The sequence below is a fragment of the Lissotriton helveticus genome, chromosome 8 (genome assembly GCF_964261635.1).
Source record: "Lissotriton helveticus chromosome 8, aLisHel1.1, whole genome shotgun sequence".
In the NCBI taxonomy this organism is placed as follows: Eukaryota; Metazoa; Chordata; class Amphibia; order Caudata; family Salamandridae; genus Lissotriton; species Lissotriton helveticus.
The window spans coordinates 1,703,846,434-1,703,862,378 of record NC_136069.1 but is presented as its reverse complement, the minus strand read 5'-3'; the positions used below and the strand labels follow the sequence as shown (position 1 = coordinate 1,703,862,378).

Genomic DNA, 15,945 nt, shown 5'->3' with positions numbered 1-15,945 from the left:
CATGGAACCTCTAGACAGGATAGTACATCCCTTTGGTGTGCCTATTGTCACCTACGCGGACGATACCCAACTGGTGGTCTCTTTAGACCACTCGGAAGGATCGTCCAACACCTTAGGTCCCTGTCTAGAGGCTGTCGCCAGGTGGATGCAAGCTTCCTGTCTGAAACTCAACGGGGAGAAGACAGACATCATCCTTCTCGGTAATCCCCCCCGTCTGCTCTTGCATCCATCTGGCCACCATGTTTAGGCCTGCCCCCCGCCCGAAGTCCCAGATAAAGAGCCTCGGGATCTGGCTTGACACTGCACTTGACTTCTCGGTCCAAGCCACCAAGACTGCCACCACCTGCTTTGGGCTAATGAGGATGCTCCGTAAGGTGCTCCCTCTACTCCCTTTCCAGGCGAGGAGGGTCATGGTCCAGGCCCTGATACTCTGCCGCCTGGATTATGGGAACGCCCTCTATTTGGGAGCCCCGGCCTATGTCATACAGAGGCTTCAGGTCACCCAAAATAGCGCGGCCCACCTACTGTACAACCTGCCCCGTTGGCAGTCAGCGAAGCAGGCCCTAAAGGAGCTCCACTGGCTCCCAATGGCTTCAAGAGTGCAATTTAGGGCTATGTGCATTTTGCACATATCCTTTCATCGAGCAGGCCCGGCAATCTTGCATTCCATGGTCACGCCTTATGTTCCATCTGGCCCCCTTCGCTCTGGCACCCTCCAGCTGGCTACCTCCTTTAAAATCAACAGAGCCCGCTGGGGTGGCCGCTCCTTTTCCCATTCTGCGGCCAGACTCTGGAACTCCCTCCCTCTCCCTATCCGAGGAAACAGTAATCATATGTCCTTTAGGAAAGCTTTGAAAACGCACTTGTTTGCTAAAACCTACTGATCTACCCTGAGCCCGCGTTAAGCAATTAGTAACTAGCGCTGCGAGGCCTCCGGGTAGCTACGCGCTATACAAGTGCAATTTTTCATTTCATTTCATTTCATTTCATTTCATATAATAGGGTCTTATACGTAAGTTAAATATGGTAGGCAATAGGCGATAAGAGACACAGCACAATGGATGGGGTCTGGGCAGCTTGTTCCAGTACTCCTCAGAGTCTGGGAACCATCAGCATTATTCCAAAAACCTGGGGCTGATCATACTAAAAATGAATTTATTTTGAGGTATGAAAGAAACCTATGTACTTCAAAAATCTACACAGATTACGGAGTTTAAGGACAGTGGTTATTCGCACACCTCTGTATTTGAGGTTCTCCATATTGTCGGGTGATTTAAAGGGAAATGTGCTCAATGTTTTCTTTATTGCACATTCACAAATGCTGAGAAATTCAATTGGTAATACCAAGTTTTCTACTTTTCTGCACCATACATTTCGTGTTGGAAATTGTACCCCACTTAAGTGGCTGGGCATAGACCCTGCATTCAAAATGCCCAGAAATGCAACCTGGAGACACAATATTTCACCCGGGAAAATCCACCCTTTTAAAAAAATAATAAAAATAAAATAGTTAGCTGTAAGAATGAATAAGAGTAGTTTATTAGTCAATTAAAATCATAAATATTGCAAAAGCCATACAAAGTAAACATATTTACCTAAAAGGATTTAAAACTAATCAACCATCAGCAGCAAACTACTTAATTTTTAATAGTCATACAATTTCATTTTTTATGTCCCATCATAATTCCAATAAAAAATCAGAATACACAGAATGCACAGTTTGGAATGGCTTAGAAAGTTAAATGATCCACAACACCTACCTACAATCTAAAAATATTTATCGATCGTAAACCAACTTTTTCAATTCTTGCTGAAGGCCATGTATATAAAAATACCTATGAGTAAAATAAATTGTTGTTGAAGTGCCAAATAATACAGCAAGTTGTCAATTTACTCTAGTCTTAATAGGCTTCTTCGCTGATTTACAGGAGCGGGACAGATACATATAACGTGTTGTAGAGTTTCAGTCCCCTGATGACACAGGCGGTAACTGTGGCCTTTACCTGCACCACCTTTCCTCCATTTTAGGAGGAAGTCTAGTCTAAGTATTTCACCAAGTCTTAGTGCCTGGACTGTCTGTTTTACCCTCTAAAAGTAAAGATTCTCTCAGGCTTGAATACGAATTCAGTACCAGCCATCCGTGAAGGTGTTTGGACAACTTTTCTTTGTCTGCGATCCAGCTTTGCAGTTTATTCAACCTATTTACCATTCTCTTAAAGATTTGCCCAGATATGTTGGCATCCATAGATCTCTCAGCTTTAGCCTCTCAATGCTGTTCTCAAATGTTTCTTATAGGCTCCATTCCCCCGCTGGAGATTCATTTTGGTTCAAAGTCGTTTACCCAGTGTCTTGTCGGCAGCTGCGCGCAGTTTGTGGCAGAGCTTTACAAAGGCCACAGGTCTGTAAAGTGACTCTTTTGTTATTGAGAACTCCAGCTGAACTTTGGCTGGCGAGTCAGATCTGGGTACTTGAAAGTTTTTTTTCTACGATCTTATCACTAGTTTGCCAAGGAGGCTGACCTCAGTGCCTAGAGTTAGCCGACACCCATGGACCCTTCAGCTGTCACCGCTGCCGGCACACCTGCAGCACCACCAAGAACACGGATCCAGCACAACCCGCCCACAAGAACACAAGCGAACGGAAGACCCTGCAATGCATCCTCCTCAACGTCCGATCCCTCCACAAACACGCCACAGAAATCTGGGACCTACTTGACGGCACCATCCCGGACGTAGCATTCTTCACCGAAACCTGGACCAACACCACCTCCGGACCGGACATCGCTATCGCCATCGCTCAAGGATACAAGATCTCCAGGAAGGACCGCCCCACCCACCCAGGAGGAGGAATCGCCATCATCCACAAATCCAGCCTCCACCTGAGCACACTCCCTGACGAGAACACAGAACTGATGGAACACCTTCACTTCAAGATACTGGCCAGCCCCACCGCCGCACTCCGAGGAACCCTCATCTACCGACCCCCGGGACCCCGCGGACCCTTCGCCAACTCCATCATGGACATTATCTCCCCGCAGGCCATCGCATCCACCAACTACACCCTGCTGGGAGACCCCAACTTCCACCTTGACAATCAACTGGACCCCAACACCACATGCCTCCTGGACAACCTCCACAACATTGGACTCCGCCAGATCGTGACCGAGCCCACACACTCAGCAGGACACACCCTCGACCCCCTCTTCACTACAGGAAACTCCATCACCTTCTGCCACACCACCGAACTCCCATGGACCGACCATTGTTGCGTCCACTTTACCTTCAGAACACCAACCATCCAAAGACACCAGCACCTGCTTCCACAAAGAAACTGGACCAAAATCACCGACGACCAGCTCACCTCCTCACTCAACAACTCCACCCCAACCATTGCGGAAAACGACAACCCCAACACCGCAGCCCGAACCCTGCATAGATGGATCTCGGACAGCACCAACACCATAGCCCCCTCAAGAAAAACAACAATACCCGTGCCAAGAAAGCCAGATGGTTTACCACCGAACTTCGAGAATCCATGCGCACATGCAGCCGCCTCGAAAAGGCCTGGAGAAACACCAAATCCACAGAAGCCCACAACAACTTCAAAGCCGCCACCAAAGCCCACCATTAACTCATCAGAGAAACGAGGAAAAAAGCGATTGAAGACAGAATCTCCACCCACGCACACAACAGCAAGGAACTGTTCAGCATCATCAAGGAGTTCCCCCAACCCACCAGCGAGTCTACCGACATCCCTCCCTCACAAGACCTCTGCGACAAACTCAGCACCTTTTTCCACCACAAAATCAAGAGCATCTACAACAACTTCGACGAAGACAACCAACACACTGAACCCTCACTAACCACCCCTGACACCCGGAAACCAGTGATTGATGACTGGACAGCCCTCACCACCGAAGACACACTGAAGACAATGAAGTCAATCCACTCAGGGGCCCCCACGGACCCCTGCCCCCACCACATCTTTAACAGAGCCGCCGACTCCATCGCACCTATGCTCCGCCACACCATCAACCGCTCCCTGGCGACTGCCTCGTTCCCCGACGACTGGAAACACGCCGAGGTGAACCCCCTCCTACAGAAACCCTCAGCGGACCCCACCGACCTCAAAAACTACAGACCCATCTCCATGCTCCTGTTCCCAGCGAAAGTCATCGAGAAAGCCATCAACAGCCAACTGGCCACATTCATTGAAGAACACAACATCCTCGACTCCTGCCAATCCGGCTTCAGAAAAAACCACAGTACGGAAACCGCCCTCCTCGCCGCAACAGACGACATCCGCACCCTACTGGACAAAGGAGAAACAGTAGCCCTCATCCTCCTCGACCTATCAGCGGCGTTCGACACAGTCTCCCACCGCACCCTAATACGCAGACTCTATGACGCAGGAATCCAGGACAAGGCCCTCGACTGGACCTGCTCCTTCCTCTCCGGCAGGACGCAGCGGGTCAGACTCCCCCCTTTCCTCACGGACCCCACACCTACCACCTGCGGAGTCCCCCAGGGCTCCTCCCTCAGCCCGACGCTCTTCAACGTCTACATGGCTCCACTTGCCCCCATCGTCAGAACCTACGGACTCAACATCGTGTCATACGCAGACGACACCCAGCTCATCCTCTCCCTATCCAACGAGCCCAACACCACCAGACGCAACTTTCGAGAAGGCATGGAAGCCGTCGCCAAATGGATGAAAAACAGATGCTTACAACTAAACACCAACAAAACAGAAGTACTCATCATGGGCCCAAACCCCGATGCCTGGAGCGACACCTGGTGGCCCACCGCCCTCGGAAACCCGCCAACCCCCACAGACCACGCACGCAACCTGGGAATCATCCTGGACTCCGAGCTCAAAATGGACCGCCAGATCAACTCTGTCTCATCTTCCTGCTTCCACAACCTCCGCCTCATTCGTAAGACCTTCAAATGGATCCCCCTCGAACACCGAAAGACAGTCACTCACGCCCTGGTCACCAGCAGACTCGACTACGGCAACGCACTCTACGCCAGAATAAACAAAAACCTCATCCGCAAGCTACGGAACATCCAGAACGCCGCCGCAAGACTGGTCCACACCCTGCCAAAACACTGCCACATGTCCCAGCACCTGCGCACACTCCACTGGCTCCCCGTCGAGGCGAGAATCACCTTTAAGATGCTCACCCACGCACACAAGACCCTCCACGGCACCGGACCAGCATACCTAAACAGCCAACTCAAATTCCACGCACCCCAAAGGACACTACGATCAGCCCAGCTCTCCTACGCCGTGGTCCCCGGCACCAGAAAGACCAGATCGGGAGGCTGCTCCTTTTCCTTCCTCGCTGCCAAAGCATGGAACGCCCTTCCGCTCCGCCTCGAGCAGACAACATCGCTCCCCATCTTCGCAAGAAACATCAAAACCTGGCTCTTCGACAGACCCCCTCCTTGATGGAATGGAACCTGCACCCCCCCCACCCCTAGCGCCTTGAGACCCTTACGGGTGAGTAGTCGCGCTTTAACAAACCCCTGATTGATTGATTGATAGTGTTATCTCTGATCCATTTGCAGTTTTTCTCTTTAATATGTCGATTAAAAGCAATCACATTTGTTGGTTTGCTGTTTACTTCCAGGCCATTCTTGTCTGTGCAAACGCCAGACAATAGAGAAGCCATTGAATGCCTGTTTGTGTGTTACTGAGAAGTAATAAGTCATCAGCGTAGACAATATTTGATAGTTTGTAGTCCACCCAAGCTCGGGCCATGTGCTGTCAGCTCATCTAACTTTGTTGAGAGATCTGCAATATACAAGAGGGGTTCTAACACACAGTATGGATGTATGACATTACAACGCATGCTTTTACATCGCATGCCTTTACAACGCGGTATTTACAACGAATACCTTTACAACGCATAGTGCTTTGGGGCGCTGGATAGTGAATAGTTTAATTTACTATTCCAACTCCAGTCCCCGTCGATAGTAGGGAAGGTGTTGGATAGTAAATTAAATCTATTCCCTATTCTAGAGCGCCCCCAGCGCAATGCGTTGTAATGGTTTGCGTTGTAAAAGTTGCGTCGTAAAGGCACTGCGTGGTAAAAGTTGCGTTGTAAAGGATGTTTCCGCACAGGATACATACAGCTAACTGTAGATTTTTGGCCCTAGCTCAGCCACCACCTAGGAAAACCTACTAAACCCAGACATTTCTGGAATTTAGATACAAGGGGTTGTCCAGTATGGTTCTCATGTGGTGTTCCTACCCACAAGAGCTTGAAAACATCAAATCTTGGCTAAAAACACACATTTTCCTCAACATTACTGGGAGGGAATATTATGGCATCTGAAGAGATCCACAAATTTCCTACACTTATCATTCTTCCAAGTCTCCCAATACAAATTATGCCTCCTTGTGTGGCTAGGTTTAGTGCTCACGGCAGGAAACTACCCAAAATGGCCGCTTCAAATTTTCCAGTGAAAAGTAAAACCAACCCATTTTATTTTACAATTTGGGTGGGTGTAGGCTTTTGGCCCTAGCTCAGCCGGCACCTAGTGAAACCAGCCGAAGCAGTCTGGAAACAAGACACCCATGGAAATCCACCTTGGCATGACTTGCGTGGCTCGCACCAGGTTTTCCTACCCAGAAGCATTTTGGCTAAAAACAAATATTTTCCCCACATTTCTGTAACTGAAACTTCAGAATGTGCAGGGATTCATAGATTTTGCTACCATCCGGCGTCCCCCCACATCACCCAACACATAATGTACCTCACTTCTGTGGGTGGGTCTGGCGCCCACATTGGGAAAGGGCCCAAAGCACAACTTGAACACTTCACCTTTTTCAGTGAAAACCAACCCTCTTTTGCAATCTGGGCAGCTGTGGATTCTGGGAAGTAGTTCAGCCAGTCTCTTCATGTATGGGAGTTTTATCGCTAAACCATATTTCTTTGAAATTGAAGTCTCTTGTTGCCATCTTTCAAAGCTGAAATTTAGTAGGAATACTTTTTAGGACAGTGCCTGCTTGTTATTTCCACAGGCCAGAGGAGGATATGGTTAGACGAAGGGGTACCTTGTGAAATAATGCCCACGCTTTATGACACACATGCGTGTATGATCATGCAAGAGTGCTGTGTACACAGATAATCAATTTACAAGTAACATCTTAAACTTCCCAGTGAAAACCTAGAGAACCAGCAGAGTTTGTCTCTGTATCCAATTAGTAAGGAATGCAGTGTAGGGGAAGAGTTAACATTCTCAAATATGAATTGTAGGACTGAGCCCTGTTCATCAGATCTCAATTTCTACGGAAGATTACATGTTTGAGGTTAGGATATACAACACATCTGGAGATAGTCTAAGGCAGAATGAATTCATTACATAGTAGTACAACTAGAAAAAAATAAAGGATATAACAGGTTCTGCCAGGGCATGTGTTTCTGGATGAGTTGATGATATACATGATACTGTTTGAAGTGTGTATGTACATGAGATGTTTTATTGTGTGACTTTTATCTCCAATGAGGTGCCCAGATCAGGTGATGGTGCCTCGCTTACCAGGATGATAAGCTCTAAAGATGTTAGATCTATTTCTCACAATAGAGGATTGTAAGGACTTAACTTAATTTTCTATTTGCCTCTTGAGAGCTTCCATTGATATTAGTCTCTTCCTTCCAACCTCAGCGTCTCCATGAATGGAAACATTATCGCCTGCGACGGAGGATGTCAAGCTATTGTGGACTCAGGAACAACTATGATTTCTGGTCCCAAATCTGGAATTGCAAATATCCTCAATGTTATTGGAGCAACTCTGGACTCTAATCTGGAGGTAAGTGTCTATAGCTTCCCATTTCTGGTGTGTGATAGTAGAACTAACAGACATTTCAGCTGGAAGCAATTGTTTTCTGTAAGGATGACCAGACCCTAAATGCCAACAGTTTAACAATCCGTTGGTCAATGAAAAATGATTATTTTGATCAGAAAACATCACTATAACATTGATTGTTCAATACACTTAAACTGACAGTTACGACCCATATTCCATCTATATATACAAAGTTTATTTCTCCTAAATAGCAAAGCTAATCTAGTGATTTATTGTTCAACTGTATTGTTGTGATATAGTCCCTAATGTCCATAATACATGACATTTGTATCAATCAGGCTGCACAGGTATAATAGTTCTCAATGTGTTTGTTACTCTACAATGCTCAACCTTTCGTGACCCCCACCGCTTAGAAGTCACAATAAAAAAAAAAGATTTCTCCAAATAATCAAGCAATGAAAAGGAGCATACAATTATACACAATTAGTTTGTAAAATACAATCAATATCTCAAAATCCACAAAATCCAAAAAGTATTGCGCAAGGGGTCTTGAAGTGTCTTTTTTTCAATATTCTTTATTTGCAGTCTTATGCGATATGCATGCATCAGCCCAGCCAACGCGTTTCTTCCAACATGGACTTACTCAGGGCTGTGTATACATGTCAAAAATGGCTGAAACGATCTCCTTTATATTCCGATGTTAACATACGCTGGGATTACCTGTGGCGTCCAGATCATCATAGGTTTAAAGGATAATTGCCTTCAAATCCAATCTGCTGTGTTGTTTGTTCAAGTTCGAATGCTGTCTCAGACTTCTTTATGGTTGAAAACATTCATCCTTTCAAAAATCATAGCAATATATCATGAACTCATCTGCATTGTACAGATAGGTCTGTCTCTAAACCTTCCCTGCTGCACCCATGCACCTGCTACCAGCACAGTGCTGTTAAAAGCACTTGTTGCATTTTTTTGGCCATGCCAGCATAACACAATACAATGCCACACTCACTATGCAGTGCACTTCTACACCTCACAAAGTGCAGGAAACCTGGAAGATAATAAAGGTAGCTTTAAAACACTGTCTTTTTGGTGACTCTAATGTCTTTTCTTGTTTCTTGACACATTGCCAGTTACCTTGGCGTTTTTAATCTTTCCAGTTCCTCCCTGTTATTTTCCAACATTATTTATTAATACATAGTTAAATAAATTCCAATTGTACTTAAGTTGAAAAGCACAAATTAAACTACCCTGGGGGGCTATCAAGCCCCTTGCGCTGCAGGCGTGTCACTTATTCCCATGTTAAACGTGACGCGCCGGTAGCGAGAGGGGCTTGTAATTAAGCCCTTGGATCTGTTCCATTCACTGAATAGTAAATCCTCAGCCAACTAAAAATGACATTGTTTAGCATCACCTGCGGGCTGTGGTTCAAAGGATTACGAATTATGAGCACCTTGCTGTCAAGATGATTTTGGCATTTCTCCGAGACTGTTGCATGGGGTTAATCTGCCACAGTAACATCTGCTTTGACATGTCTGATACCTGCAGAAGAGGCAAAGTGTATTTGACAGCAGAAGGGAATGTTTTTTTTAAACAGTTTATAGGAATTGTGGTGTCTGTGTATTATATGTTGGTGCACTTTTATTATTTACTTATGTTGGAATCTTAATTTGTACTTGGGCAAATATTCCATGTATTACTTGCAACAGAATGTTTGGGCAATGGCTTGGAACACTCCTGCAGTCAGTTGGAGTGACCATCCTGAGTCCTCAATTCATGTATTCCTGGTTCTCCTGTTATCATAATAAATCTGCTGAAAGACAGAAGATTGAGGGTCCTCTGTGGTACTCTCTACATCTAGAAGATTGCCCTCTTCAGGAATGTATCCTGTTCTACCAATTAGTGTGAACAATGCACTTTGAACAAGAAGGCTCTTCCCAGAGCCATCTCAGTCTCACAAGTATACATCTTATTTTTATGCAAAATTGTTCCACAAAGTTGTTTGGGTATTGCATTACTCTCATAGTACTGTTAAAGTACCCATTTACAATATTTTCCGGGATAGTACTATAACTGGTACCGCCAGGGTGGCAAAAACCCTAAGTACAACCCTGCCCCTGCTTGAGCACCAACTCTTGCTGTGCATAGTGAGGGGGTTGACCCAGGGCCACACCTACAACCAGACTCTGTTCCTAATCCCCGAGTGACACCACGGCAGAGTTTCTTTGGCTGTGCACAGCTGGGGTGCTGACCTCAGGGCCTGACCAACCCAGTCATGAGTGCCCAACACATTAGCAACTGGATACCCATGCACACAATAAATAATATTTCAAGAGGGATGTGGGTATTGACACATGTACATTCCAACACAAAGCCTAAATGTATAAAAAACAAATTGTGTCTTGTACAGTCCGTCAGTGTTTCGTTTTTTTAATGCTTTCATAGACAAACCAGCCGACACGTGTTTCGTCACATGTGGGATAGTATTCCCGCAACTCCTCAGGGCTAAAATGGAGTAGGCGTATTTAGGGTAGTCGCTCCGTCGGTTATAATTCCGACCTGGGTTATAGGGCTTATCCACTCACCCTTTTGCAGCACAGCCAAACCATTCAGGCCCTAATCAATAGCGTCCACATTTAGCAGAGCACCCTTTTCTATTCCCTGAACCTAAAAACCCTTCTGTTAATACTACATGAGTGCCCAACACCCAACTGTGCATAAGGGGAGTACTTATAAAAGAGACCCCAATCCAGCTTTCCTAATTTTGATACAATCTGATAACATGTCAGCACAGAAGATGTAACCAACTTGCCGTCACTGGTACGGATCCTATTTATGTCTAACAGTTTCCCACTGGTACAGATTGATGAATCCAGAAACCACTACTTTTCACTCAAGCCAGACAGAGCTCCATGTGTTTTCACCAGTGTGAGACTACTCCCAGGCCCCCGGGGCCCGATGGAACCACCAGCTCACTATAGCAACTGAATTTGAATATAGAATTTAAAAGCAAAGAGGCTATCATACTAGAAACCGACCCTTGTTTCGTGATGGCCAGCGGCTGGGCCTCTGCAGGGGTCATTTGCCACACATTTCTCAATTCCATGTTTGATGCCAGCAGTACTATACATTTTTTGGGCGTCTGACTTGCCATTTCTAAACAACTTCAAATTATTAATATTACCTTTCTGTTGCCAGAAGATATCTATGATATTTCCATATTACTTATGATAACATGTTCTCTCTTCTTCTTAAACTTTAGTATAGTGTTGACTGTTACACTATTAGTGATTTACCGGACTTGTATTTCACTTTCAACGGGAAGCCATTCAACGTGCCTGCCACAGCCTACATCAACCAGGTAGGTGACAGTCAAGCTCTTTCCATCCTTTGAATCTCCTTACACCACTCTTCTCTCAGACAGGCTGGTCCACAGCTCACATAACATGGCTGCTTGAGCTGGAGTTTTCTCTAACTTTACCCCAAATCTATCCAAAGTTGTTACCACCTTTGTCTCCTTTCATTGCTCTTTGGTTAATCCCCTCACACATTCCTGTTCTTTCTCCTGCTTGCTATTTTCTGTTTCTCTGTTTTCACATATCCTTCGATCTTTGGGGTCTCACCTTACCTCTCCGTTCTGTATAGTAAATCTATGTTCGGTGTCGTCTTACAACTGTGCTGCATCTCCTCCATCTCTGTCCATTCTGCCCTTTCCCACTCCTTTGTTCTCTGTTAATTCTCCTATCTCACTCTTCTGTTTTGGTTTTTCGCATGTCTTTCTGTGCTGTCGCCTCCAATCTCTGTTTGTGTCTATCCTTCCTCCTTCTATCTTAATGCTCTATTTTTCCCATATCTATATTCCTTCTCCTTAAGTTTCAGTTTTTCATCTCATCCCTCTATTCTTTCAACTCTTTCTTTCTTTTCTGCTCTTCCTATATCTTTTTTGTCTGTTTCCTTCCATATCTCTGTTCTTCCACTATTCTCAGTGGTTTATTACTGAAATTTCTCTGTATCTGCACCCTAGTCTCCTATCTCTCTGGTCTGTCTCAACAAATATTCCTGTTTTCTCTGCTATATCTCTCTGTTGACATCATCCTGTGTTCAATATCATCCTATCTCTGTGTTCATTTAGTTACCATCTCTGCATTGTCGTCTTCCATTGCTCTCTGGTTTGCCCCATCCTACATCTTAGTTCTTTCTTCTCTTTCATGTCTTCTGTACCATTGTATATCTCTGTTCTATCTCAATACTCTGTTTTTTCTCCTCTCATAACTGTGCTGTCTCCTGCCATTGTCCTTTGTTCTGTATGTTTTTATCTTTATGGTTTGATCAAGCTTGCTCCAAGGCCCGGCAAAATCTGCATAGGTGGGCTAGGAAGGATAGGGAAAAGGCACTAAGAGAAGAGGCATGGGATAACTTAGAGTTAGCAGCAGCCTCCAAGAATTGTCAACATTTATGGAAAGTGATTAACGCTCCTCATTTTAAACGTATGACCGATCCTTCTCTAGATTCTCATGTTAGTGAGGATCAATGTGTGGTCCATTTTGAACACATTTTTGAATCAAATAATATCTCAGGAACAGAATGCCCAATTGAAGAATCACCTCCGAGGGAGCCCTTGACTTTTTCAATCCAGGAGGTTAGTAGGGGATTGACAAAGCGCTCTAATAGAAAGGCTCCGGGTCCTGATGTGGTCCCCATGGTTATTATCTTTGGGTACCAAGACTTATGAATCCCATTACTAACCAATAATTGTAATGAAATTGTAAAATCTAACCCACTGGTATTATTGTTCCCATATTCAAAAAGGGTGACAAAGAAAAGTCCCAAAACTATAGACCAATTTCATTGCTGGATACCACGGCAAAACTAATGGGCCGCCTACATCTAAATAGCCTGGAAGAATGGGCCAACGAAGAAAGTATTCTGATGCAGGCTCAATATGGAGTCCAGAGTGGGAGAGGCAACACAGATCAGGTCCTCAATCTAACCATGATGATTGATAAATATACTAGAGCCTGAAAAGCATGAAAAGATGGCAGCTGACCAGGAGTCCTAGGCAAGGGCTCCGGGATTTGGGATCGCCAATCCTGGCATAAATCCCTGAATATCCCGTCCCTGCAGCCCAAGACCTGCCAAGACCGGCGACCTAGGACACGGAAACAATACGAATAAGAAGAGAGTGTGATTACCTCCGTAAACAGAGGTAGCAGCCTGCATCATCCGGACCGAGAGGGGACTCGGAGGCGCCCAGGCGGGGACGGCATCGGCTGTCTCCTTGTAGACGGGTGGAGGAGCGGGCGGAGAGCGGAGGACTCTCGAGGCGGTGCGGGCGAGGTCCGATCTACGAGAGGGACGAGGCGGCTTCACCGGGACCCAGGACGAGGATCGGGGACCGAGTGCAGCGACGAGGAGGTGAGGGCACTCGCGCTGCTGCGGCGCAGCCCCACGGCGCCCAGTCATCGCCCCCCCCGCCCCCCCGCCACACTTCAAGATAGACCGGGAAAGCGAGGAAAGTCTGTAGTCCGCCCCGCCTGACCCTAAAATGGCGGCCAAGGCGGACAATAAACAATAAACATTTAAAAATATGACGCAGAGGTGCTGAGGTGCTGTATGAAAAGCGGAACTCGGCTAGACTAGGTGCAACAACTGAAAGCTGAATAGCTGCAAGTTTATATGCAACAGCAATCAATATAAGTAACTAAAAGAAAGCCTGGGAAATTGGACCAATCAATGAAGGAGCTGGACCAGAGAAAGAAGTTGAAAGGGAGAAAGGACTCCCTGCCTGTATAAAAACAAACACAACGGCAGCCATCTTACAAGGATGGTTTTTACACCAAGATTGTTTTTTCACCCAGCATAGAGCAGAACAAATGTCAGCTGGCAAATAATTAATAAGCTCTCTGAAAGTACAACTATTAGAGGTAAATAAGGAATAACTATGGAAAAGAGAAGCCATATCCAGTACTACTCAGGAAAACTATAAATGCACAACGCTAGATCTGGGATTAAAAACAGCAATAAATAGCACCAGCAGTGGGGCTACCAGGAATAAAACGGAAAAAGAAACACCATAATACATGCAGAACAGAGCAAAAATGAGCGAAAGATACCCTGAATCTACTGGCTTGAGTGCCCAGAGTATAAAATACCCCAATAATTTAACTAAAAAGGCAGCTAAGAAGTTTAAACACGACTACCTGAGGAAAAACCCGGACATACTATTCGCAGACCTATACTTTAATGCAACTAATGGTACGAAAATGAATGACCTCATATTCTATACATTCAGAGCAGCTAAATGGCGCAATGCCTTCACTAGGATGCTTACCATAAAAACTATGAAAAACATTCCTCACGGCTTAAAAATGTCAACCACACCATCACAAAGATGCAGAGCCGAATTTAACATCACGATATATAAATCTGGAATAGTGCTGATACAAGCAGCAAATCGAGATCTAGAGAGATTTGCCAAGACTTTCCGATCGATAAAAGACTCAATGGACGACCCGAGTCATCAACTACTCCTAACCCCACCTTTAGACACTCTAGACAGTCACAATGTCACCATCAGAGGCACAATTAGAACCAGGAGCCATCATGCGCCGGCGTCAACATCAGCGACTACTCAGGTAAAGTTAACTGGTCCAGTAAGGCCTATACCAGAGAACACGACTAGAAGAACTGAGAAGTCTACCTATCAAACAAACAAAGAACATTGTCAGCGCCTAAGAGAAGAATCGTCCCTACTCCCGAACCATGAGACCCCTCAAGTAGATCTTACACTGGCAGCGAGGGTAGCGCCACCTAACAATCATGAATTAGATGAGACAGAAGACAACAACCCTCCTTCAACCCAAACGCTCGCCATCTCTATACCAACGTACACACCTCCAGCAACAAACGAACTCTCAACAACACAGGACCTATCTAACTCCACCAACCTCCCTACACCTCACGCTAACACAACACCAGCGGCTTACAGACCCTCAACCTCTAACAAGATCCTACCAACTCAGAACATACCCAGCACCAACGACACACCTAATGGTGAGGGAATAGACAATCAAAAAGAGAAGATAAAGAAAATGGCAGCGCAACTAAGAACCATTCCAAAAAGGAGAAGAGTTGAGCGGATGTACAGATCGGCCGCACCAAAGAAATCTTACCAGAACAAGAAGGACTTTAATAAGCTTCAGAAACTAGTGAGCAAGCTAGCACAAGCCACTATGAATACCATACAGGCGATAGAAAAAATCGAAGAGAGGACAGCGAACATTCACGCAAAAGTCACGGATATCCAAAATCTTGTACATTCCTCACATAGAAAGAGCAACGAGGCGGACATGCGTTTAAAACAGAGAGACAACCGACCAGACAGGACTGAACCACTATCTAACGAGGAAACGCTGGCCTTAATCCGAACATATGACCTATCGGACCACAAGGAAGAAGAGAGAATCCAAACAGTCCCGCTAGACATTAACAGGACAGCGAGAAAAAACGATAGAACATCCAACCCCCACAATTTACAGCACATTCAGCTAACACCAAACGAAGCCGAAAACGCGAACGCTATTAAAAGAGAAAAACATCTATCCTGTCTACTACTCAACTGCCGATCAGCAACCAAACATGCATCGGACATAGCGGACCTCATCCTCAACAAGGACATTGACCTGGCAATCCTTACAGAAACTTGGCTTACCGAATCCTCATCACCAACCATGGATCTGCTGATACCACCGCAATTCAACGTTTTGAGACTGGACAGACACGGAAAACTAGGGGGAGGGATAGCCTGTATTCATCGATCTGACATAGAGGTTAAACAAATTCAGGCCGACCCACTCGAATCCTGTGAGTATCTTGGTCTTAACATAAGATCATCTAACACTCAATGGTGCAACCTGCATACTTTCTACCACCCACCAGGAGATAACACAAAGTTTACAGCAGAGTTAATGGAGATCATAACAGCCAACTCTAACGACGATGCCAATAACATATTCCTAGGCGACTTCAACCTGCACTGGGAGAACAGCAATGACAAACTGGTCAACATGCTTAAAGGTTTCCTCACTGAACTAAACCTCACTCAAGCGTGCACACTGCCCACACATTCTA

General features: G+C 45.6%; 1 protein-coding gene across 1 annotated transcript in view; it reads left to right on the top strand.

Moving 5' to 3' along the window:
* Positions 1-15,945, top strand: part of LOC144772152 (pepsin A-like) — a 76,805-nt gene that overhangs the window by 55,484 nt on the left and 5,376 nt on the right. Inside the window, exons 7-8 of the mRNA XM_078656300.1 lie at positions 7,677-7,821; positions 11,078-11,176. Coding sequence (XP_078512426.1) covers positions 7,677-7,821; positions 11,078-11,176 — 244 coding nt within the window. The remainder of the gene's footprint in view (positions 1-7,676; positions 7,822-11,077; positions 11,177-15,945) is intronic.